General features: G+C 34.3%; 2 protein-coding genes across 18 annotated transcripts in view; one reads left to right on the plus strand and one right to left on the minus strand.

Moving 5' to 3' along the window:
- The window catches only part of LOC111515605 (alpha-tocopherol transfer protein), a 46,012-nt gene extending 29,242 nt beyond the window's left edge, over positions 1-16,770 (minus strand). Inside the window, exon 1 of one of the 3 annotated variants that reach the window (XM_074185685.1) lies at positions 16,564-16,770. The gene's annotated coding sequence lies outside the window, so the exon portion shown is untranslated. Of the gene's footprint in view, positions 1-280; positions 439-16,102; positions 16,238-16,563 lie in introns of those variants that run through there. The other 2 variants (XM_074185686.1, XM_074185684.1) reach the window with 2 other exon arrangements.
- Rbp (RIMS binding protein) overlaps positions 633-26,376 on the plus strand; it is a 143,063-nt gene continuing 117,319 nt past the window's right edge. For 11 of the 15 annotated variants that reach the window (XM_074185674.1, XM_074185680.1, XM_074185664.1 and 8 more), the window contains exon 1: positions 634-919. In XM_074185674.1, the coding sequence (XP_074041775.1) occupies positions 800-919 (120 nt within the window). In that variant the 5' untranslated portion in view covers positions 634-799. Of the gene's footprint in view, positions 920-4,608; positions 4,734-26,376 lie in introns of those variants that run through there. The other 4 variants (XM_074185675.1, XM_074185673.1, XM_074185671.1 and 1 more) reach the window with 3 other exon arrangements.

Consider the following 26,376-nt stretch of genomic DNA (forward strand, 5'->3'; position numbering starts at 1 on the left):
TGCTAAAGAGGGTCGAGGATGGTAATACATGTGAATAATAATACATGTGAATACATTATTGCTACGTCTTTATGTTATTAATATATATTCGTTTAATGTTCGTATTGAGATTACCAATTTCACGTTTCATTTTAGATTTATCTGGATGATTGGTTTGTATTAAAACTCTCAAACGGCCTGGTTTGTACGTAATATACCATTTCTGATGAATAAATCTATATTACCCCGAATGTGAGTTGTTTATAGCTAAAATATTCAAATTGCTAGTCAATAAACTTACCGATGCCAGAAACGCAGTCACAGATGAATTTTTTATGATCGTCTACCGAAAAATCAATTTAGACTTCCATGCAATGAAACCTGTGGTTGTACAAATAACAAACAAAACTCTTCTATGTACTATCAAGTATTAGTTATAAAACGTCATTGATTAGCAAATTATTGTCCGGCTTATCGAAGAACATAATATTATACTTTACAATATAAATTTCCGATGATGTACATGTTAGGGCACTTTCCTAATGGAAAATTCTAATTATGTTCAATTTTTTGACCCCAGCTACGTATCGTTTCTTCAACTAGGTGAATGTGTGACGTCTGCCGATTTCAAATTAGAGGCTACATTAATTAAAAGTAGAGTTAATGACGAACATTCGGTAGTACAGCTTGTCTTAGCTGTACTTGCTTCTTTCAATGAATTGATGGATGAGGTTGGAGATCATCATGATAAATGAGAAATTAAACTTGATTGGAAGAAGCGAGTACAGCTAGACAAGCCACATACTACTTTAAACTGAAAATGAAGTGCCATCATGCATCGCAGAACTTTTGGTTCAACCAAGAGTGCCTAAGAAGAAAAATCACCTCGAAATACATCAACATCAGAACCAGGACAAAAAACAAGAGGTATAAATACATAGTAAGTTTTATTTCTCATTTTCCATGATGATCTACCACGTAGTAGCAACGGCTGTATCCATCAATTTGTAGATAATAGTTACCAAAAGATTCCTATTTTGGGGTACGAAACTTATGAGAGTTGTGGGATTGTGGAAATGACATTTGTAATGCAATATTGAAATAATAATGTCTATCAGAAGAACTGACAAAGGCCATTGAAACAGAAAGCAGTTGTGGATTCTTCAGTTATTCTTCAATATTGGTGGTATAGTAATCATTTCAATGGCAGAATTACAGAATTTTCAACTTTCCCTCTTAATCCTTTCACATTTTCAATATAATGAGATAGATTGCCATGATGGCAAAGAGACATTTAGAGCTTGAACTGGATGTTGATTGGTCGTCAACATAGAAATTTATCGCAAGTAGATTAATATAAAATAAGAAGGAATATTGTTTGAATAATAGTGAGAATATATTTTTATGAAGTAAAAAGAAAAAACAGCGAACATGCGCTCTTGAAAGGCCACATGAATGAGAAATGCTGACGATGGGAAATTGAAAAAATAAGACATCACTGCAATGAAGTGTAAAAACGAAGAACAGCCGTTTCGAATGGTTTGACAAATAGAACAATTGGTAGAATTGCATTTTCTTCCACGATCTATTTTACAGTGAACATATTTGATTTTTTCATCAATTCGGAACATATTCAGCAAAAAGTCTTAGAGTGCCAACGCAAAATTACTATCACTTTATTCATGAAATTCATGAAAACTAAAATTCAGTTGAATGAGCTTTCATTATTGAATACTACTTATCGTTTCAATATATGAAGGGAACTGATAACAATTGATATATCATGATAATTTTATTACATTCGTTTTGAATAAAGTCCAGATGACGTTTGATTTCCAGCAATACTGTTTTTTAGTGTTTACCGCGAAGTGTTGAAAATGTGTTTGTGCAATGGAAAGTTGATGAAAACCCAAACATACTCTTTTGAGTTGAGCAGTCTTTCCAGATTTCGAATGTGCTTATCAGAATTATGGCATGGGGAAGGTAGAAGAACTGTTGTGTATAATGTACAGAAAGCTGTTGTTACCTTTCCCTTGGATGAGAAGGTACTGAATGGTTTTTCCTGTCTATTCTGAAATATTCCTTATCAATGATATCTCTTTGAATAACGCTGGGAAAAAAATCAAAACTTAATTGGTGAATTGTGGTACTTTTCGAATATCTCCGGAAATAATTGAAATTTTATAAATTTTATTAGATACGTCATTCGAATAAGCTCCAGAATGGACAACCATTTCCTAGTTTCCTAGTTTGATATTCCTTTCGAAGATGATCACTTGGTGATCGAAATATGGGTCAAGGTGTTGAAATAACGGTTTGGTGTTGGGATTTAAACTCCAGTAGGGGAAATGCCCCTAACGCCGGACGGCACGTAGCGTCGGACACTCGCGCTATCCCGACAAGTTACAATGCGTTCGGTTCAAAATCGATGAGAGGGGCGCGAAAAAAGTAGTGATACAGGGACACGGGACGCGATTCGCCAGTGACGCGAAAATCCTCGTTGGTAGCAGTTGATTGCTGAAAAGCACTGCGTCGCATATATTTTAAGTAAGTATTACTGCTATAGTTTTGTATTTGAGGGTTTCTTTTAATTGCCAAAAAAGATGGTGAACCCATGAAAGTCAACAATGAAAGTTTCTATTAATTTTCTAAACAGTTTTACTATAAAACACGTAATGTTGGGGTCCTGTGTCACAAAGATGTCCCTTAACACCGGAAAGTTTATTAGTTGTTTTTTCTACTAAGCATCTATATTTATTATTATAATTATCATAAGTTGTTTCAGAGGATAGAAGAACGGAGATAAATCGAAATGGAAGAGACGAAAAAGAAAGAAAAATGAAACCAAAAGAGTTTACAAACTGCGATAGATAAGGTTTTGTCCTGAAGAAATGAGTTTGAGGGATGCTTCACTACGCTACAATATCCCAAAAAGCACTCTACATGATGAAACATCGGCATTGAACCGTGGAGAAGAAGTAACGTTGCAACCAAAGCTTGGTAGATCAACTAATACCTTCTTACCCGAAGGAGGAGTTTCTGAAGTTAGCTTTCGACTTGGCTGAAGCAATGAAGATCCCCCATCATTTCAACAAAGAGAAGCAAGCTGCCGGAAAGCATTTTTATTATGATTTCATGCAGAAACATCCGGACATTTCATTTAGAGCATCAGAGTCGACAAGCATTATGCGAGCCGTAGGGTTTAATAAACCGCAAGTCGATATATTTTATGACAACATGAAAAGACTAATAACACAGTACAGATTTCCACCTTCTAACATTTATAACTGTGATGAAAACGGAGTCAGCTGCGTGCAAAAACATCAAACAGTTATCGCTCCGAAGGCTGTCCGTGGGAAAGTTCACTTCTGCTGAAACGGGCAAAATTATAACAGTTTTGTTTTGTATGAGTGCCATCGGCCACTTCATATCGCCATTTTTTGTCTTTTCTAGGCAAAGGATGAATGATCGGCTCATAATCAATGCTCCAGCCGAAAGCGTTGGCGTGGCTCAGCCAAACGGCTGGATGAACTGTGATTTTTTCGTACAATGGTTGCAGATATTCGTTAAATACTCACCCGGCAAAAAGAAGCCCTGTGCTGCTCCTACTGGATGGCCATTGCAGCCGCAAGACACTGGTGGTTATCAATTTTTGCCGAGAAAACAACGTTCATGTGATGAGCTCACCACCACACACCACCCACAAGCTCCAAACGCTGGACAGAACATGCATGAAGCCATTCAAAGATGCTCATAACCCACGATGCGACATGTGAATGAGAGCAAACGCTGGATCTCGGATAACCGACTACGATATTGCTGGTCTGGTCAAAGAAGCGTTTACTAAAGTAGCTCGGCTGGATATTGCGGTGTCTGTGTTTAAATGCACAGGAATTTACCCATATGATAGACATTTATTTTCTGACGTGGAATATTTGGCTACAGACATGACCAATATTCCACTAGCCAGAAACTTCCGTAAACGTACCTACCAAGTTGCAGCGTGACGTTCTGCGATGCACAACTGTCCAACGATTTGGTCTCTGAAGAATTGACAGTCACTCCTAGAGAATCTATCAACGAACTAATAATCAGCAGTCCCAAGCCGTCGACGAGCTTAATTGAAGTTCCTGAATATATTTAAGCAAAAGTTGTATTTCAGTTAATTGATTTTGATTTTATAATTGGTCGACTTGACTTGAGTTACATTTCTCGAAGAATTTTTAATTTTATTTCCTGAAAATCTTAGGTGTCTGCTACTAAGGGATTTCCCATAATATTCATTACTACAACAAAGGCTCCAAACAATGCATCACAAACATTTTCTATTCAACCGAGTTTCCATCTCTCACGATTTTTGATTTTTCCATGCTGGCCCTTCTTATCTCGGACATACATTATGTTATCTAACATATAACCTTTGTCATCATCAAATAACAAATCATGGTATATACTATTTCTTATATCCAATGTGGAATGAGAAACAATCACATGCCAAATAATGTGTCTAACAGAAATCTTTCGGACACGAGTTTCCACTTAACTCGTTATCTTTCCAGCAGATGGCCCAATATTTCCTACATTTCCAAGCATTTTCACAGAGAGTGACGTCACTCTACCGGGTCCTCGGAACAAAATCAATTGAGTCGCGCGCAAATTGATCATAGTGACCTAAATGTAATGATGCCGCCATTATAGGGTATATTCGTGTCCGTCCTTACGTTTAAATTCTAAAAAATCAACAAGAAAACGGGGTGAGTAATAAGCATTTTTTCGACAATAACTTTGCGAATATAACGGGTGCATGTTTGAATAATATTCAGTTAGACTTTATTCCCATGAAAAGTTTCAGCATTTGGTGTAGGGTTAGTTAGTGTTTCGTTGTGAAACACATACATATAGCAACCGCTGAGTCATTGTGTAAGTTTCATTTGGAGAGCTTGAAATATATGAGAATCGTAAATATCATTACCACTTTTAGAAAAAGTAAAATACTTATAGAGTAGGTTGACTTTGACAGCTGAATCAATCACTTTTCAGCAGGTATCCTAGATATGAAAAACAATTAAGTGTTTTTGTTAAACACCCTGATTAATGAACACATTATTGTGACATTGGTCATTTATGATTTTGGAAATATAGCTTCATTTATGTATGTTCTGAATATTCTCTAGCTTGCCAATGTCTGATGTTACAGATGCATATGAATAATATGGCAGTTGTCCTTATATATGAATTTCCAATATATTATCTGCTGTTAACACCACATTTTTTGACTTATACAGTTCATAAAACTCACCAGATAATTTCAGTAAACTCAACTAAAATATTATCAGAAATGTTGAAATTACCGTCCACTAATGTGGATTTCACGTCGAGCATGATAATTAACATTTTCCAAATCGACTTAAGAATTATTTCGTAGATTAAAAGAAAAATGGTTGGAGCTGATAGTAATAATACAAACTGAGAGATTGTTCAAAGAATACTAAATGTTAAAAGTACTATTGAACGTTATCTCTATATTTGTCAAGTTTGTATTTGAATGATTGGATCGCTTTTTTGGTTAGGTTTATGATAATGGTCTGAAAAACATTTGTATCAATGTTAACTTCATTGAAATTCATGATTTTTCATTGCTTGCAGCCTACATTTTTCCATTTTGAAGATATTTTAAGTTGAAAATCAAAAGAGTTTGTAGTTCTTGAACAGCTTTTTCCGAAAAACGAGTTGATAAGAACAACCAGAGGCTGAAATGGCAAAAACCAAGATATAACAATATGTTTTCATTACTTACCAGGGTGAATGATGTAACCCTGTTTTACTAGATTCATTGACGTTCATAGATTTAAGATTGATTTTGTATATTTTTCATCTTACAATATGCACTTACTTACATGATTTGAGAAAGTGATAATTACTAACGATTTCAATATAATTTTCAATGTTACACGAACATTATTGTTAGAACTGAACGAATGACTGAACAATTTTAACAAAACTATAAGGACATACAATTTTGTTTCGGATATCCACGAAATAAATACACGGAATTTGGAACAATGGATGAAGATAAAAAATATGATTACATACATGAAATGAAATATTTCATTATAAATTAATTACGTGCTCAGATCCGGATATATTACTGATTACTGATGATTTCAATATGAAGTCGATCTTAGCTACTGGAAGGAACCATATGTCATTCCATTCATGGAATTTTCCAGAGTGAAGTTCAGCAAAAAAACAGTTGTAGAAAAGACAGATGTTCAAGTTTTCTCAAACTTTCGAGGACAGTTTGTCTCTTCACATACAGGGTGATCTTTGACGAGGGACAGTTAAGCGTATTTTGAAAAGTATGAAGATTTCAAATATGATAATACTGTGGTCAAAAAGATGTAAATTTATTCGGATTACTTCCCTCAACGTAGGATTTAGAAACTAGCTCGTTCAAAATAGCCATTTCAAATAACAAACATTCCGATAGAACTGAATTTTTCTAGAAACATTGAGTACACAGTAGAAATGAATTGCCAGAAGTCCCCATAGATCACACGTGTGCTAAAAAAGTTGTTCAAGATCAAAGGTGAAAATTTCGTTTTTAGTAGTTTTTTGTATTATTCTCGAAAACGGTAGGTTTTATCAAAAATATAATACAGACAAAAATTGTAGATCATAAAATTATCGACAAAAATGGTTCTGAAACTTTTTTTTTCAATGACAGAACACAAGCACTACAGGAAAATCCTTTAGGCGCTCTTGGAGCGGTGCTTGTGCGAAAGTAGTGATTCACATTGGATTTGAATCGCTGGAGATTGAATCCATTTGGAAAAACGTTCCCAGGAAGTTTATTCCACATCAACGCAGTTCTCTAAATGAAAGAGTTCTTTCATACGGTGAAGTTCGAGGTGTACTGAGTTGAACCTCAAAACGATGAGCAGCCATAGTTTGTCAGGTATTTTTGATATATACCGCTCTTGGTGGAATCAAATGTGCCAAGTCACCGTGAAAGTATCTATAGAAGAGACACAAATCTCCAACCTTTCTTTGATGTTACAGACTGTCAAGGTTTCAAGTGATGTTCGCGTCTCCACTCAGGCGGATGGCTCTTTTCTGGATGGAATCCAGCAGCTTCAGGGTGTATTTGGGGGCGGAGCTCCATACATTAGAACAATACTTCCAGAGAATGTCTGATCTGAGCTCTATAAAGCATCAAAAGTTGCTGAGGTGTGTACAGTTTTCTGGTTCAGAACAGTGTTCCAAGTTTTTGAGAAGCAGCCTTTGCAATTCCACCGACATGATTGTGTCAAGACATATTGATGTCCATCTCAACCCCTAACAAACTTATCGAAGCACAAAGCGAAATTGTCTAACCTGACATTATTATATCCAGTTCGCAGACATTTATCTTTTTGGAGAAAACCGATGCCTGCGTTTTTGTGGCATTGAATTGAACCTTTCACCCCAATTCGAAATTACTTCTAGATTTTCATTAAGAAATGCAACCTCCTGCTGCCGGTGAAGATGTGCATCAGCAGTCGATGTCCTGGAATCCAAATGTTATGACGAGACAAGTGTGCTGTTGTCAGCAAATCAATATATTGGATTCTTGGTTTTTTCCATATGAAAGAGGGTTGATGGTGAAAGTAATCGAGAGATATCCATCGACGGCCACTTGCCGGAAACGTTCTTTCAGGAAGCTGAAGAGCCATACACAAAAATGATCCGACAAGCCATAGCATCAAAGTTTGGCCAGCAAACCCTCAAGCCCCACACGATCAAAGGCCTTGGAAATATCAAGCGCAACAGCTCTTGACTCTCCATGTTTCTCGATTGCGTTATTCCAAATATGTGTGACATACGATAGAAGGCTGCCTGTTGATCTTTGTTTCCGAAAGCCATATTGATGATCACTCAAGATGTTGAAGCCTTTCAATTATTTGAGGACATGGTGGTGTACGGTTTTATCCATGATTTTTTATATCACTGATAGTAAAGCGACTGGTCTATAGTTATTTGGAAGAGTTTTGTGCTCTTTTTGGAAATAGGCTGAATGCGAGCAATCTTCCAACAAGAAGAAAAAACCCCTTTCTCGTGAAACAGGTCTGCAAAATATTGGTACGAGTATTTTTGCACACTTTTTAAGTACGATGTCGAGAACTTCATCAGGATCAGACGCCTTGTTGATATTGAGCTGTTTCAAAATTCACCTGACTAGACGCTGTCGAAAAGCAATTTTCAGCATTGTGGATTCTAGTGTGGGAATATTGCTACTCTAAAAGTTGGAGTTTCGTTCTACATTATATGCACACATTTCCGCCCTACTTGTGAGGAGGTGTACTTGGCGCATTTTTTTCAAAGGGGTTTTTCCAGTGGGCCTATATTCTACGATCTTTTATGACGAAGTTTTATGACAGAATAATGTATTTACTGCACAATGATTATTGATTTCGATATTGATATAGGTGATTGATTTGAACTGCAGTTCTGAGTTCTATTAATATTTGAATCTGATTCATACTCTTCAAATTCGACTTCAACTGTTATGTCTTTTTCGATTTCTTGTTCTTCTTCTTCTTTCTGATTGTTCATGAATTATTCAATTGAAGATGAATCAGTTGTCTCTTCATCGATATCACATGAATTTTCAGTTGGATTCAATCGAACATTCAAGCAAGACTGGCCTTGGCAATTTGCGCATATTGGTGAACATAATAATTCTACTCTTCTACAGCCACATTTAACACTACAAACTTGTGTGCTTTCGGAACGCGATATCTTAGGAATGGTCTACAATTTTTGTCTGGATTATATTCTTGATACAACTTACCGGTTTGAGAAAAAAAATGAAAAAAACATTTCGACCTTTGACTTTGAATAACTTTTTGGCATACATGGGATCTAAGGGACTCTTGGCACTTTATTTTCACTGATGTACTCAAGGTCTCTACCAAAAATCAGCTCTGTCGGAGCCGAATTTTACATTCAATTCACTGAATGTTTACTTTACGGAAATTCTGAAATTTGGACCCTAAAGGTTCTTGAATTTATATCATTGTTTTTTTTTTCTGGAAAAAATCTCTACACATATCATATCCCTTATATACTGAGCTCAGTCTATCGAAATACGTTCAATTCCATCATTTTAAAAATTTAGTTCCGAGCAAAATTCTTATTCATGTCCACGCAGTTCGGTGATTTCACTGCAGTTTGATTATATTGATCATTAGCGATTACTTCTTTGATTTGAGAGAAGTTTTGCTCGACAAACAAAAGGTATCTGCGAGCATTTCTGTTATAAAACTATCTGTCGAATTCAATTCAAGGTCCCTCGAGTTATAAGTTTCGGAAATAGTTGTAGAACATTGGGAGAGGTGAATGATTCGAATATTCATTCGAAATTTCAATTCATTACTGGATACCAATTTTTGACTTTTGTATTTGGGTCAAAAAAGCACTTTTAAATAGATACCTTCAATGTATCTGTAGTAAAAAGAATACAGAAAAATTGGTTAGGCATTCATTTCAAACCGAACGAAGGAATATGAACTAGAATTTGAAACCTGGTGTTTTTAAGATATGTTTTTCATCTTATCCAGTATTCGAACAAAAGAGGAATAGATTTTGATTCATACTATAGTTTGATGAACCCAAGAAATTGTAATAACTGCCATTGCGATGGTTACCGTGAAATATTATTTCATTCATAGAGATCGAGGTCGATCACCTGATCCTTCGGTGTCGATATTTTCCCAAATAAAAATGCATTTGAACTACTTTATGACTGTCGAACCTTCGAGCGCCGTTGTGGTCATATATAAGTGGGCTAGACTAAACAAATGTATATATTACATCCTGCGGATAATCATACGCTTGGGAAAGTTTAAAACGCTGAGATGAGGTTTTTTGTGGCTAGCGTTTTTGGGAGAGACACAAAAAGTCAGTCACCGGAGCCCGTCGAGACGAGATCGGGGGTCTCATCTCTCAGCCTTCGAAGCTGAGGGAGGTGGCCTAAATGTAGTATAATCAAGTTCAAAAACATGAAAAATAGAGATAATGGTCCTGAAAATATGAGCGATAGCTCATTCGATTCGGAATCACCTCTAGAAATATGTTTTTGAAAATTTTGGTGCAGGTAAAAAATTGCAATTGTTATTACCAAAATGAGATTTAAAAAATGGTATTTAGATTTTCGTCAATAACTCAAATTATTTATGTCAACGAAAATTGGGAAAAAATTTGTTAGGTAACAATTGAATAACTTTTTGAAAAATGGTAAAAAAAAATTTTTTTTTTGATAAACTCTCTTTAGCGGCAGCGCGCTTATGCCGTAACAGCCGCGCGGAACCCTATTTTCAACGTCAAATTAAAATTATAAATAATGGAGACAGAGTTTCGGGATTCGGGACTTTTTTATCGGAAATTTCCTCCTCTTTAACGAGATTTTTTCAAAATTGCTTGAATATTAATATTTTTTGAGTTATTAACGAAAAACATTTTTTAAATTTTTTTAAATCTTATTTTGTTAATAACAATTGCAATTTTTTACCTGCACCAAAATCCTTCAAAAACTTTTTTCTAGAGGTGATTCCGAATCGAATGAGTTATTGCTCATATTTTTAGGACCTTTATCTCTATTTTTCATGTTTTTGAACTTGGTGATTAGATTAATAGGGGAGTTATTTTGTTTGTAAGCGCGTGGTGCCAAATTTAAGGAAAATCGGTAGTGAAATCATAAAGATACAGGGTAGTTTGAAATAAAAGTGTTTGTGTTGAAGACACACCGGGTCAACGGAACCTATGGTTGATCATGAACCACCCAAAGAGGCGTTATGCGAGTGTTTGTTTTTTTTACTAACCAGTTGATATTGAGAAAGAGTTCACATATTATTTTGTCTGAATCCACTTCCTATTTGCAAAGAGATTATATATTGTTGGGTTTCTAGTGCTGATTGTTTAGCTAGAGTTCATAAAACAATTACAAAAAAGGGCGAAAATTTGAAGTTATACACCTCTCTCCCTAAAGTAAAAGTAAAACAAAAATTTTTTTGTACCGAGTTGGTGCGTTTGTAGTTGTTCAACAGTTGTTCAATTAATAGTTAATAGCATGGTAAAATTGGCGGCATTTCCTAAGTTCTATTTTCTTTCATTTCATTAAATTTAACATTTTTTTTGATATAAGATTTTACACTTTGTTTTTTTATTATTTTGCCCATGGAGTCGTTTTTCTACTCATTATACTTTATATTTGAAACCTTGGACTTTCATTTTCTCTTGGACTGAGAAAAACACCATCCTCGTAGAGTAAGATGAAGTTAAGGGAACAAAAACAAGTAAGAGACTTTTTGTCAATTTATCGAGAAGATAATAGTGAATGAAAAGCATTTAATTAAGATTAAAATTCAGTTCTCGAACCACATAATGAGAGAGAATATAAGTAGGTATACCAAATGATCAGATTTTAAAAAGACCGGCCTTCCTGCGATCGGCACGAACCCTACAGCACAACCCTTTTCGGAAATGCCTAACATCCAACTTTTGATGTGGAGAAATCTGCATCTGTTGACAGAACAGGATCTACCGTATATTACCAGGTGACAGCTTAGTGGAATTTCACGAGGATTTCTCGGTTAAGAAATCTAATTCCAGAATTCAGATTCTTTCAATTTTTGTATGTTATTACTCTGTTGACAAAGGAGGATAATACCTTATTAATTACAAAACTAAATGACTTGAAAATGCCGTACTTGTTATCGCACTGGTTGTTAATCCATTTGCAGATATTTTTAGGACAAATTGATTGAGAAGTTGAACTTCATCATTTGGTAGGAATGAATATGAGTTAATATAATTCACGAGGGTAGGTATACATTGTTAAAGAGATCAAAATCCGGCATACCATTCTGGCCGTAAAATTTGTATACACTGTTGTTTTTCGTATATTTGGCCGATACATGAGCCAAATGCATCCTATATCACCCATTTGGAGAAGTCCTTTATGAGCAGTGATATTCTTTTCGCCAATTGAAGTGTTTGATTTTATGAACATTTCGAGAAATTATCTCATTTTCCCAAAGGTTATTGTTAATAAAGTAGGTATATAACCAATTTGAAAAGAAATGTGAACATTCACTATACATATTAAAATTTTCAGCGATAACATTCAACAATGTTGAGTTTCTTGGTGGAAGATAACATATCACAGGCTCATTTCAAGTTACCAACTTTTAACGAATATAGGTATAATTTGAAATTCGCATGTTAAACTACATTAAGATTAAAGAAAATGGTAGTGTTAATATTCAGATATTCATCGTCAACGCGGAGTTCATTCTCTTGAAAAATAAACATGCAGGTATCAAATATTTTTATACAAATTAAAGCTAGAATTATTTGAGATGTGATGTAACTTTTTAAAGTAAAACTTCTTTACGCGAGCTTGCCTTGGTTACGAAAAGTGTGATCGGGCGAGGCGAACCGAAGTTGAGGTGAAGGTATGAGTTAGTGAAGATAGAAAGAGATAGAGAGTTACGTTTCATATGTTACTATAGGAGTAAGAGAGAGAGAGAGAGAGAGAGAGGTGCGAGCAAACATTCATAGTCGAGTGGACTCTGAAGAATTAAGAGAAAACTATCATACGTTGCCACTAATTTCAGCAGGAGATTTCAATGTTAATTTTGGGTCCGAAGATGGACAACTCTTGGTGAACTATCTACAAGATAAATTAGAACTACAAATGAATAATAACCAAAATGACACTACCACAACAACAATCGATGCAGTTTTCTCTAGATATCTTTCTAATTTTCATTCGAAAACATATGTACCTTATTTCTCATACCATAAGACCATTGCCTCGGTCTTACAATCAACCACAGTAATTCCTGATCTATCCGATAATGGAATGTGGTCTAAAGCACATTCGCTTTTTTTTAAATCAATTTAGATTTGGCCGATGGTCAATCTTATGAAGTTTGTTCAAAAAATAAGGTGAATATTCAAATTTCGCGGACCACGTATATTCGATTAGCGATTTTGTTATAATTTTTTATGTTGATACACTAGTCTGGAACATACAGTGCATTTCTTTGTTTAAAAAAAAATCTGTTTAAAATCTGTTTTTCCGTTAGTCAGCTGTCGCCCCCATATGAACGACAACTCTCAGAAGTTGAGAAACTTGTGCGAGCTAAAGACTAACGAGGCCTTACCTTTCAACGTGTGATTCCTAACACGGAACTCTAAATCTGAAGTCAATATTTTCACCTACTACAAAATGGCGGAACATTTAATAATTTCCTGAAGACAAACACATCAATATCGATATTTCTAGAAATATTCCCACAATATTTGTTTTAGTGACGAATGTACATTTTTTTATACGGCAATGTTCACAGACAAAATTGCCGTTATTGGAGTGATACCAACCCTCACGTTTTTCGGGAAACGCATACCCAATATCCAGAAAAAATTACCGTTTGGGTAGAAATATTGGGAAACCATATTGTAGGACCTCTATTTATTGATCAAAATTTAACAGGGGAACTGTATTTGAATACGCTGGAAACTACTGTTGACCCTCTCATCACTGAAATCGTCGAAGCAAATCCTAATGAAATCGATATGGATATTTTATTCCAATAAGATGCAGCACCGCCACATTACTCCAGACAAGTAAGAAACTATTTGGATACTACTTTTACCGGTCGTTGGATTGGCCGTCGAGGTTATACAGAATGGCCAGCCCGCTCGCCAGATTAGACACCTTTGTTAAATGTTATGTAGTTAATTGTCAATGTATTCAGGCAATTATCAAAAGTTCCGCCATTTTGTAGTAGTTGAAGATATTGACATATTCTAGGGTTGTGAAGCATTTGTCAGGAGCTTCAAAAAGATGTGGCACAAGACCCCCCGTTCCATTTAATTTTTCCCACCTTGAAACTTTCATTTGTCAATTTCACTTCAAAATAAAGTATTCATGCATTAATTTCATTATCCCAAATTTCAATTTTTTTTTAGTTGACCCGTTCCAAAAATAAAAGGGGGGGGGACATTAAAGAAATGCACAGTATGTCCACAGTTTCAGCTGTTTAGCTGAAATATATTTTGGGAAAAATGAAAATTTACCTCATTTTTTCAACAGATCTTGTAGATGGACAAGATAATGAAATGGAAATATTCCTTTAATTTTTACCACAAACAGAATGATTGATATGTGATGGCACTGACCGATACTTGATGGGAATCCATAACGTATTCAAATAACACTTCATTGTGAGATATTCACTGAACAGTTTACAAAGCCGCAATACATGTTTCGCTATACAATAGCTTCCTCAGGCGTGTTCATACTGTATGAACACGTCTTCACTTTTTTTGAATGCGAAAACCAAATCGACATTTTTGCAAATCATCTTTTGCAAATGTAATACGACTATGACGTATTACAATTGGAACTGAAAGTTTAGAAATTCAGTTTTTTGAAATGCTTGGATATCATTATATTGGAGATTTCTGAAAGTTTAAGGAATGTCAATATTATACTGGTATAATTGAATTCTACCCCTCTAATGTGGAAATTGGTAATTAGTTAATTACATGTTCATTTAATGAGTTTGTGAAATTTCCTTTATAATATTTAATTTTTCAATTAGTTCATACTTAAACTCAGGTAAAATTATTAGTCATTTAGTAGAGAGAAGTTCACATAATTTAAATTGTTATATTATTTAAAGTTATTGAATAGTGAAACACGGGTTGCTGTTTTATAAATTGTTCAGCGAAAATCATACAACAAAGTGTTACATTTAAACCTATTCATTGGGAGGATGAATGAAACTATTCATTACCTAAACATCTCAATACACTCCCAATCTTTCACTTCACTATTATTTCCCATTGCTGCCAAATATTTAAATTTGAATAATTGCTTCAAATCACTGAATTTGATTGAAAACTCCTCATTGTTATTGAAGCACTTCATAACTATGAATGAGCCCACTTGTGGTGAATTTCTTGCATGTGCCTAAATAAAACTTTCCCGGCTTGAACAAATCTTCTTTCAAATTTCAAACATTGATTCATGTATTCAGACAGTCGCATATATCTCGTGACGTAAGAATAGCTTTCGATGAATGCTGTTGATCCGAAATTTTTGTCGTTGTATTCTAGATAACAAGCACTATCAAAATAAATTTCTTAAAGCTTTCGCGGCTGAGTTTTTCAGTGTTACTATCTCCATTCGGGTTTGAAGGTCATCGTAGTTTCGAACTGCTTCTTAACGTTTCGGCAGGACGAGCGGCTGGCTTCTTCAGTAATTCATGTACAGCAAGCGCCAAACATGATGGCGAGCCCGCTCCCATGTGCACAAACTCATTTTCAATATAACCCCCTTTACAGCTCTTGTGAGACATACAAATGCTCTGTACAAAGCTGTATCATTACTTGTCCTCTGAATCTGTTGGCATTGTCTGAATGATTTGCGTTGTTTCTGAAAAAATGTCATAGCCTAACAAAAAAACCGTCATCAAGAGTGTATCATTACAAAACATTTTGATGAACTGTATTACTACCTATAATACTAAATAAAATATGAAAAGATATTACAAAAAAGTCATATTCCATTTGCTGCCCTGATTAAAACTAATTATAGGTACGACACTGGCTGGCAAGGTGCTTATCGTAATCCAATAGAAATTTAGTTGGGAGAGTCTATACCTGCGCGATGACACGCCATCACGTTTGGTGCTTGCTATAAAACATTACATTCAAGTGAACAATATTCCATTTTACATGTTTGATGCACCACAGATTAATGCACAAACTGAATAAGAGAGAGTGATTTCGTATAATTTATTTTCGAAAGTAGTTGTTTCGGATGAATTTTTTCATTCGGTTTGTATCTGAAAGAAAACTATACTCATGATCTACACATCTCTGTGCAGAATGTTCATCGACATATTGTTTTTTTTCCTTTTTTTTTTTAATTTTTATTATTTATATACTGATTTTTCGTTTTCAGTAAATCTACTATTTAATTTAAAATGAACAATATTTGTCACAAAGTATCAATCCCATTATATAAATTATACATGTAAGTAATTCATCATTTAACAGAACTTACGTTTTTCCTAATGGAACCTATTTAGCACAACCTGACATCTGAGTTCGCCAATGAATTATGACAAAAAGTCTGCCTTTTATTTTAGATAGCACTTGTATACACAACTTCCCAATGTAGTAGTGTTTATAACTATGGTACTTATGAAACCTAATCGTAAGCACTGTACAAAGGATCAAGTGAATAATAACGACTGACGACTTAACTGACTTTGATTATGTTTTTCGAGAAAATAAAAAAATAGTTTCTTGAACTGAATCAACAAAGTAGTATTTCATAAAAAATCTTCTAATCTTGTTCAATGCTCAGGGGCTGCCTACGATATAGAAGGTCAACTGATCACACTATTATATTACGAATACCTTTCTCTCAACATATTATATGAGATGAAATTCACTGAGAAAATGCGAAATATATCAATAATTAAACAACTAGCGTGCCGACTAGATATAATGCATACCGACCTTCATAATTATAATAGATCTGGTGGAAGCGGATATTTATTCTTCAGATGACTTCCAAGTGTCCATGGAACATATTCAAACTATTTTGGAAATTACTCAATTTGTTATTCACCAAAGAACTCTCCAAAAAAACCAATTTTAATCAGCTACTGCAGAATAAAAAGAATATATCATTAAAGCGTTCAATTCCATGCAGTCTGAATTTCAAGACTTTAGTGCAACTAAAATTATGGCTTCAACTTTCTTCGATAGTTTCAATAAGTTTTATCTTCTTATTAATTGCCACACAAATTACCCAAAATTTCTCATTAATGAACCGATCGTGACTGAAATAATATGTATATCTATGTGGTGGGACGATAGCCGGTCGGGTTGACGTGAGTGGTTTACTCACTCAATCAACCGCTGTGTGAACCGGTGGTTCAAGTCTTGAGGCCAGACGATTTTCACTCCCATTGTCCAATTTTCTGAAACTTAAACACGTGTTTAACAGTTCACAGAGTTCACTGTTGACATATGGGTTAGTATTAGGTATGTCTATACAATATGTTTTTCATCAGGGGAAGGCATTTTTCTGTTGGAATATTTGGAAACATGTTCTTGATGTCAAACGATACTGATTTAATGTTATTGTTAATTTTTATGTTGGTGACTTTATTTGTCAGGTCTATAGACAAACAAACTCATCAACATAAAAATTAACAATAACAATAAATTAGTATCGTTTGACATCAAAAAAAAACGATGATAAATTCGACTTTAACATTTTGCGAAAAAACACATTCACAGATTGCAACAATACCTTTTGACTCTTTCACCCGATTTCACAGAAATTGTCTGCATTCAGGTCAATGATACATAGGGCTTTCACAATACCCCTTTCTAATCAAATCTCCGAAGTGAAATCGCAATCATTGAACAAATAGCAGTTAATAACAAAATACCTATTACTCTAGTTAACAACATTATAAGGAAATATCAACAAAAATCAGTATAATCCAGTCATTTAAGCTTAAATTAGGTAAGAATCTCGGATAAATATCCTCATTCTAAAAACATATTTTATTTCTGCATGCATTAAGTGGCTGTGACACAACTTCTGCGCTTTTTAAAAAGGGAAAAATCATTTTAAAAGTTTTTGAGAAACTGACAAATTTGGATGAACTAGGTGCAGCATTTGAGGAAAAAAATTGTTCGGCCCAGAGATTATTAGAGAGTGGAACTCAAACCTTATTGGCAGTCTATAATGCTCCGAAATCTGTGAAAAGTCTCGATCATCTTCGTTATATGCATTACGTCAAGTCTACAAAACTTAATAAACCTGTGCAGCTTTCAAATATTCCACCAACAAGTGCAGCTGCTCATCAACATTTCAACCGTGTATATTATCAAGTTCAAACTTGGTTAGGACATGATTTGGAACCCCAGGTATGGGGTTGGGCAATGCGAAACGATTTTCTGGAGCCTATCATGACAATTTTACCACCTGCTCCAGAAAATTTGCTAAATACAATTTTCTGCAACTGCAAGAGTGGTTGTGGTTCGCAATGTGGATGCAGGAAAGCGGGCTTGCAATGCTCTTTAGCTTGTGGCCAATGTAATGGGCAAGCTTGTCTCAATGCTCTACCATATCAGAGCGACATTAACGAAGATGGAACCTTTGACCCCGAAATCATGGAAGAACTTGAGACAAATGTCGTTGAAGACGATAATGAAGACCAGTTTGAAATTTACCAGTAGCCAGAAGACGACGATGAAGAGGAAGAATATGATTAAAATTATAAATTGTTGTTTCTGTACCCTTTATTCCATTTCTTTACTTTCAATAAAAATAAATGTATTCAATGATATTTTTTAATAAAAAGATTAATTCATAATTTATTTGTTTTTTTTTCATCATGTAAGAAGTTATAAATTTAATTAGGTTAAAATTCAAATATAATTCCTATATTTTCATTAATAATTCTGCAATTACATGGGCAGGTAAGTGTTGTTAAATAAATTAATACTAAATAAAAAGTGGATAAGTTAGAAAAAAAATGATAAAATATAATATAATAGTTAATAAAAATTGACAAATATTTATAATCATTGATTTATCGATAGTTCATCAACTATATATGGCGCGTGTTCGACCGGAGGCACCGGTTGACCTGAAGTGATGCTGTGACCGCGTGCTCTCCGCCCTCTATCTCGAAAACGGTTCACCGTATAAAAAATTTTTTTTAACAAAATTTGTAGAGAATTTTGTATTCTACAATATTGATAATAAATACAAATAGCAAAAAACCCATAGGAAATGAGATATTTCCAAAAAAAGCGCAAAAAACCGATTTTTGTGACCTTTGACCTTTGAGTTTCGAGACAACTTTTAGGGTGTCAATATACAAGTATTTACAGACTTACAGCTGGGTATCTCGAATTCCGAGGTGAACTTACTATAATGTTTGGACTAAGTAATGAAAGAACTATATTCAATTTCCACAAGACCAGAACACAAATATGTTAGTATCAATTATGAAGGTATAATCTCCGAGGATATTGAAAATTATCTTTCAAAATTCAATCTGCAAAAATTCTATACTCAGGGCTAGTACTAGAGTGTCACCGAGATCTAGCCAAAGCCTTGGTAGATAATAACATTATCCTGAGGTGGGTTAAAGGGCACGACAGGAGTAAAGGTAATCGCATTGCCGACTCTTTAGCCAAGGAAGTGGCTGGACTAAGAATCTTAGGACCCAGTGGCACCTACGGCCTGATTACTTCGACAATTGCGGAACTAGTCAAATGTTACACCCATGCTCAATCCTTGAAGAGATGGAATGGTATCAAAGGATGCAATCTTGCCAGGATCACCTTGGGCGACCCTGGAAAGTTGGCGCCGAAGAAATATCTGGCGAAGATCAGGAAAAATCTACGCTTAACAGTAGGGTTTCTGACTGGCCACTGTCAACTAAGGAAACGCCTCCATAATATGGGGCTTGTAGGCACACCTCTATGTAGGATGTGTGAACAGGGAGATGAAACTGTCAGGCATGTCCTATGCGAGTGCCCGGAGTTATCGTCAATAAGAGAGTGTGTGTGTTCGGCGAGTCTTGGCCTACACCTGCCGATATAAAGGAGATGTCTCCTAGTGACCTGTCCAACCTTCCTGGAAAGGACAGGATGGACGATGACCTAGGAGGACAACTCCTCGGGAGAATGTACAATGGGTCACATGTGGCCTAAGTGCTTTGGGCTTACTCTCACCCTCCCTACTCTACAGATACAGATCCTATACACATCCAACGGAAATTTAGGAAACAGATTATTTAATGCCAAATATAAATTAGACAAAAGGAACAGATCTGGTATATATATCGACTAGAATGTGGTGAATGCCTCGCCATATATACCTATAGGCCAAATTGGTAGAAATTTTGATATAAGGTACCAGGATAAAAAATAATTAATGTATAAACATCTTCAAAATTCGAAACAAAAAATAGATAAAGATAATTTGAAAATCCTCCACACATGCGAAAAAGGGAAAATGATGAATTTGTTAGAATCTATGGAAATAAACTAGTCAAAGAAAAATCCCAATTCCAATATCCTCAACGAACAACTTAATCTAAACAATAGTCTTCTCCTGAACCTATAACCCAGTTCCCAAAACCTACATTTTATTAAAATTTTTGTTATGTTCATCAATATACTACTATTAATTGAGGTATAGACAATGTAGGTATCAAATTATTTGTGATAGGTATAATGATCGAAACTAGTCAATAAATATAAAACTATCGTGAATATAGACAAAAGTGTGTTTTTATAGTGTATCCGTAGAGAACATGAATTTCCACAAAATAAACAAGTGGTCAATCAAAGAAGTCAGGACCTGATCAAATACTCGCAATTTTCTGCAAAAACTGTGCTCATACTATATCTACACCTTTAACAATTGTTTTTAATATGTCTCTCCGTTCTGGATGTATTCCTGTCAGTTGGAAAGTAGCAAGAGTAATCAGGGCCGTAGCGAAAAGAAATACCAGGGGGGAGGAAATCCAAATTTTCCCAACCCCACCAGCAAAATTTCCCAACTTTCGAAAAAATGAAAGCCGAGGGATTAGTTACTACTATAATATATTAATTTTCTTACTTAGCTATCCAAAGATTGGCCGAATGCTTATGCCCGTTAGGTTATGCACAAACAAAAATAAATTTTGGTAATTATAAAAATAATGGGAATTATTCTACTTTGGACCAAGGTCCTTGGTCATTCACCATGTTCAATACAAATGAAAGGAAACAACACTTAAATAATATTGTGCTTATTGTTTTCTACTATTTTTTTTTCTATTTTAACGGCCCGAAACTTCCCAACTTTTCCAAGTCGAAAAAACAGCGAAAAGTTGGGAATTTTGTAAAATTGTCATTTCAAAATTTGTGGACTGTTCTCTTACTTGGGAGAAATTGAACTTTTTTGAAGTTTTCAAACAATTCAGAATTTCAAAGTATGGGATCTCCAAGTTATGCATGTTGGGAAATCCCAACCTTCTCCCGGTTCTTTACCTTTTCTTATTACCTCTCTCTTTCTTTTCTCTCATTTTTATTTCTTCAATTTTCATTAATTTTTTCACTATTATTTTTTTTATCTTCAAGGCTCAAAATTTCCCAACTTTTCCCAACTTTTTCCCAAGTCGAAAAATCGGGGGAGGGGAGGCTCCGCCCCCAATCCACCCATGGCGACGGCCTGAGAGTAATATCCATTTTAAAAAACGGACGGAAAGATAATGTAGAAAATTATCGTCCTATGCAAAATATCAACGATACCAAAACTATTTGAACTCTTAATTTATAAATACATGCTTCATTTAGTTAAAACATCATTATACCTGAGCAACATGTTTTTTTAAATCGGCCTCTTGAATTGAATCTGTTTTGTTACTCTGAATTTTCACATGATAATCTGGATAAGAAAATTCAAGTTGGCACTATTTTTTACCGATTTCAGCAAGGCTTTTGAAAAATTAGTCATAATACTGTACTTCGAAGAAATGGATTGAACCATATTCAAAAAACAGAATCCAATATATCTTTATAGAGTGTTATCCATCTGAACCTTATCCAACACCTTCTAGAATACCACAAGTGTCCCATCTAGGGCCCTTATTTTTTTAACTCTATTAATAACATTAATCAATGTTTTGAGAATGCCAAGTTTTTAATGTATGCTGATGATTTGAAAATTTATTTTCGAATAAAGTCCTTGTCAGATTGCTTGAGAATTCAGAGTGACATAAATAATGCATTTGAATTTTGTAAACCAAACGAATTATATCTCAATTCCTCCAAACGTTGTTGCATTACATTCAACAACATTCAAGAAAAATATCACCACATTTTCATATCACATAAATAACATCTTGCTTTCACGAGTTCATTCATTCAAAGATTTAGGAGTTATTTTTGACTTCAAACTCAGTTTCGATGAACATATAGATTATGTAATTAATAAGAGTAGTAGAGCTCTGGGATATGTCACGAAGAAATATAACTTCTTCAATCAAATGAAATCAATATCATCTCTTTATAATGCATATGTTTTGAAAAGGCTTTTTCTGTCAGTTTGTGTCTGAAAGTTACTTCTTTGCCTGATCTACACATTTTTGTGTACAGTTAATTTTTGAAATTGATTGCTTCCTTCGTTTCTTTAGAATATTCCCACATTTTTTGTATCAGGATGGAGAAGTAGAAGGCCAAAAACTTCTTTTCTCAGAAATTAATCTCTCCTAAAAATATACCCTTTCAATTTATAAAAGTTGTGTCATAGGTTTTTCTTAATGAAGAAACAGTATCATATATTTTTTGAAGTTTTTGATAATTGTTACATTTGATCGAAATCTTATATTTCCTCACGAAATAATTGTTTGTTGTGAAACATTTTAATTATTTAGCTTCATTTAGAGCTAATTAAGACTAGAATTCAAAAAGTCTCAGCTGTTCGTACAGATGATATCATAGAATAGAAATAGAATAGAATAGAACTTTATTCGTCACTGAAGTTATTATAAAAAGGAGTACAGAATGTATAACTTATTGGAATCGTCACAAAATATGATATAAATTTAGAATTTAGTCTACATATAAAAATCAGCACGTGAAGAAGTATAAAAAACAAAATACAGACATATATAAAATTATACCTAATTACAACATATTGGTTCATGTCTCCAGAAATTCCTCTAACGAGTAGAATGCCCTGGATTCTAAATACTTGTACAGGGAGTTTTTGAAAATTCTCAGATCGGCACGATCAATTTTTCTATTAAACAAATCTATAAATCTATTATAGCAGAGAATACCTTTATACAGGGCTTTTAATGATGAGCGTTAATTAGCCGTTTCTGACAAACTATTTAACGGATCAATCTGAAAATTTCACAGTATGCATAAATTAATATGACCTACACGCCTAAAATATTTCAAACGAAGCGGCGTTGTCGCTTCTACTATAAAGTAGCGGCTTCTTTGATTTTTCAAATGGAACACCCCGTATATAATATCATATTATGATTCACTATCACTTTGTCAACGAATTCATATACTATTTCCCTATACCTATCTATTACTGTTTAGAAGATATAAATTAATTTCGATATTTTTTTTACCAAACATGAACTTTTATAAATGCTAATAATTTTGAACTCTCTTGCACTAAAACGATCAAATTTGAAATGGAGTGGAGTGATACTATGAGGATCTTCACTCCAAGTCATATTTTCATTTGCCTCATACAGGGTCTTCAAAAAATGCAGATACTTTGATCTCATGAAAAAATTAGTGGAACTCAATTTTTTTAAATGGAACACCCTGTATATTTCAACATTTTTGAGCTCTACATCCAATTTTAGATCAACTTTGTTCAGATAATACTATTTCTATTTTGAACCGTTTTCGAGATAAACTGTTTCAAACAGAAACTGACGTGGTTTTCTTGCTCGTTTTTTTGAATTCATCACTTATTTTGGATATTCAACTTTTTTTTTATACTTAGTAATATTTCTTTTTGATCTAGTTTTTTAACTGTCTCAGATCAGTCAATTCGAAATTGGTATGTACCTACCTTAGAAAAAGTTACAATTTGTATACATTGAGGTATTGGTCTCTATAGTCTATTTCAAAAGAGTGTAGAGTAATAAAATCTCATTAAGTATTCAAAAGCGCTACAGGGTGATCCGTCAATAAATTCTGTCACTTCCCTAGTCCGCATTGCGAAATTATGTCGTTTCATAAAGAGCAGGTAGGTATCACCCTGTTTTAAGGGATTTGTCCATTGTTATCGACGGATAAATACTGAGCCAGAGGCGCGCTAGTGGGATAATTGCCAAAAGAATATGCATTCATAAAAATTATATTAAAGGAAATAAAAATTTAATACAGCAGAACAGTGTTATTAAAAAAATATAAAATGTAACAATAAAATATATACGAACCGAAATCGGGAAATACTCACAAACACACACGAACGAACTTTACGTATTGAAACACTTGTGGGGACTTTAAATCAATTTATTCACAAAAACGACAAGAACTTTACTGGATACGTTATTACAATTTGACACTTGAACAATACTAAAACTGTGAACTTCCCTTAACGTTTAACAACACTCTATTTATACCCTAATTGAATGTTCTAGAGATTACTAGGTACAATTTTCGAGAACCTTCTGAGAAAATAATTATTCAGACTACCCTTAATTCTAAACCCTAACCTAAGCAAAAGTGTCACTGTCACTGATACACTGGTCTCTGTCCAGATTGCTTATCCCGCTACAGTATATTTACAATTCAATTAAATTATTCTACATCAGTATAGTCTTCATCCGAAGAACTGTCATCATCCCCTGGTGTTATAATTATAGGGTCAACCACCTGATCGACCAAGTTGTCCAGTTCCCACATTTTATCTTCCTCTTTTAAAACATGCTGGATCAAACAATACCTTGACATCTTTCATTTTAAATGTGGTATTGTGCCTTGCAACATATCCTTTAACTTGTGCCCATATAAGTTCTATAGGATTTAATTCCCAATGATATGGCGGTAGGCGCAGCACAGTTACTTTATACTTTTCTGCTACATCTTCTACGGCATATTTCATGAAGCGAGATTTATGTTGTTTTACTATGGCTAGTAGTTCCTTCTTTACTGAATTCGTCTCAAACTGAATACCTTTATTTGACAGCCAGTTAATAATTTCTTGCTTTCTCCAAGCTGAAGTTGGTACCTTCTCTAAGCGCCTTGAATGGTAGCTTGCATTATCCATAACCACGACCGAATCAGCTGAAAGAAATTTTAACATTTCCCCGAAGTAGTCTTCGAAGACATCCGAATTCATGTCCTCATGATAATCTCCCGTCCGGCACGACTCAAAGCTTAACAAACCTTCTTTTAAAAATCCGTCTTCGCTTCCAATGTGAGCAATTATAAGCCTCTTTCCTTTTCCCGAAGGCACTTTAATACCCGTCGAAAGGCCTTCTATGAAAGCTTGGCGAGAACTTGTTATATTTTTATCTTGCCACATTTTTTTGACTATATAACCTTCGTTTATCCACGTCTCATCAAGATAAAAAATTTTCTTTTGCTCTCTGCGGTACTGCTTTATAGTTGTCAAATATTTTCGTCTCCAGCAAACAATTTCATCACTTTCCAGTAATAGTGCCTTTCGATTGTGCTTTTCCCAGGCAAAATTCATACTTTTTAAAGTTTTCCATAAAAGTTTTCTGGATATCAAAGGAATATCGTTATCTTGGCTTATCTCGATAAATATTTTTTCAAGAGTGGGTATTTCCTTTTTAAAATAAAACGAATGAACTTTTCTTCGAATGTCACATTTGGTGTCTTCATCTAAGATTTTTATTGGTCTTCCTGATTTTCTCTTGCATGGACTTACCTGGCCTGATATCTTTCTTTCTCGTGGACTGTCCAATTCCAGTCATTCGGGCACATCGCTCAACACTTTCTTGCACAGACAAACTAGGGTGATCGTGTTTTATGCAATCATATACATTTAAAATTATAACTTTTTCGCAAACAGATAGCGGAGAATTTTTTACACTTCTTTTCTTTGGAGTAAATGTCCCCATTTTATAACTTTTTCACTATTTCTATATCACAATATCACTGTACGTTTAATTGGTGTAGTAACAATTACTATTATAACTCGAATGTTTAAGACACCATTACAATATATTTAAACCCTTTTTCTTAATTACCTGGGTTTAATAGGTATTGCATGATTGGTGGGCAGGGTCAAAAAGGGATTATTATAATGACATGGCACCTCGAAACTAAGTGTTAACCCTTTTTTGAGAAATCATGCTCAAGTATATGAACCCAAATTGCATATTAAATAAGTTTACAAGAACCACTAAAATTATTCTTAATCTTTTTTTAAGAAATTTTACTTACCTAAATACATGTAGGTACTTAGTTTTAGACCAAATTACTTCCCAAAAATGGCCTTTTATTATTATCTATGTCTGTAATTTTTAATTTACTTTAATTATTAAGTTTAATAATCCTAAGATTTGCCTACGCCCATGGACGACAACGAAATTCAGGCAAATTTTATGACACTTCATGATTTATTACTCTACACTCTTTTGAAATAGACTATAACGTACAACAGTACACATTAATATTTTTTAATAGTGTGCTTTGGAAAAATAAATAAACCAATTATTTAACGTTAGACTTTCGTTGGTGGTTTTGACTGATTGTGATAGTATAATAGAATAATGTCAAGATTAGGCTACAGTAATGAAG

This window comes from Leptinotarsa decemlineata, unplaced genomic scaffold (genome assembly GCF_025532065.1).
Source record: "Leptinotarsa decemlineata unplaced genomic scaffold, Ldec_3_MD MMD2_tig00078346_RagTag_RagTag, whole genome shotgun sequence".
Taxonomy (NCBI): Eukaryota; Metazoa; Arthropoda; class Insecta; order Coleoptera; family Chrysomelidae; genus Leptinotarsa; species Leptinotarsa decemlineata.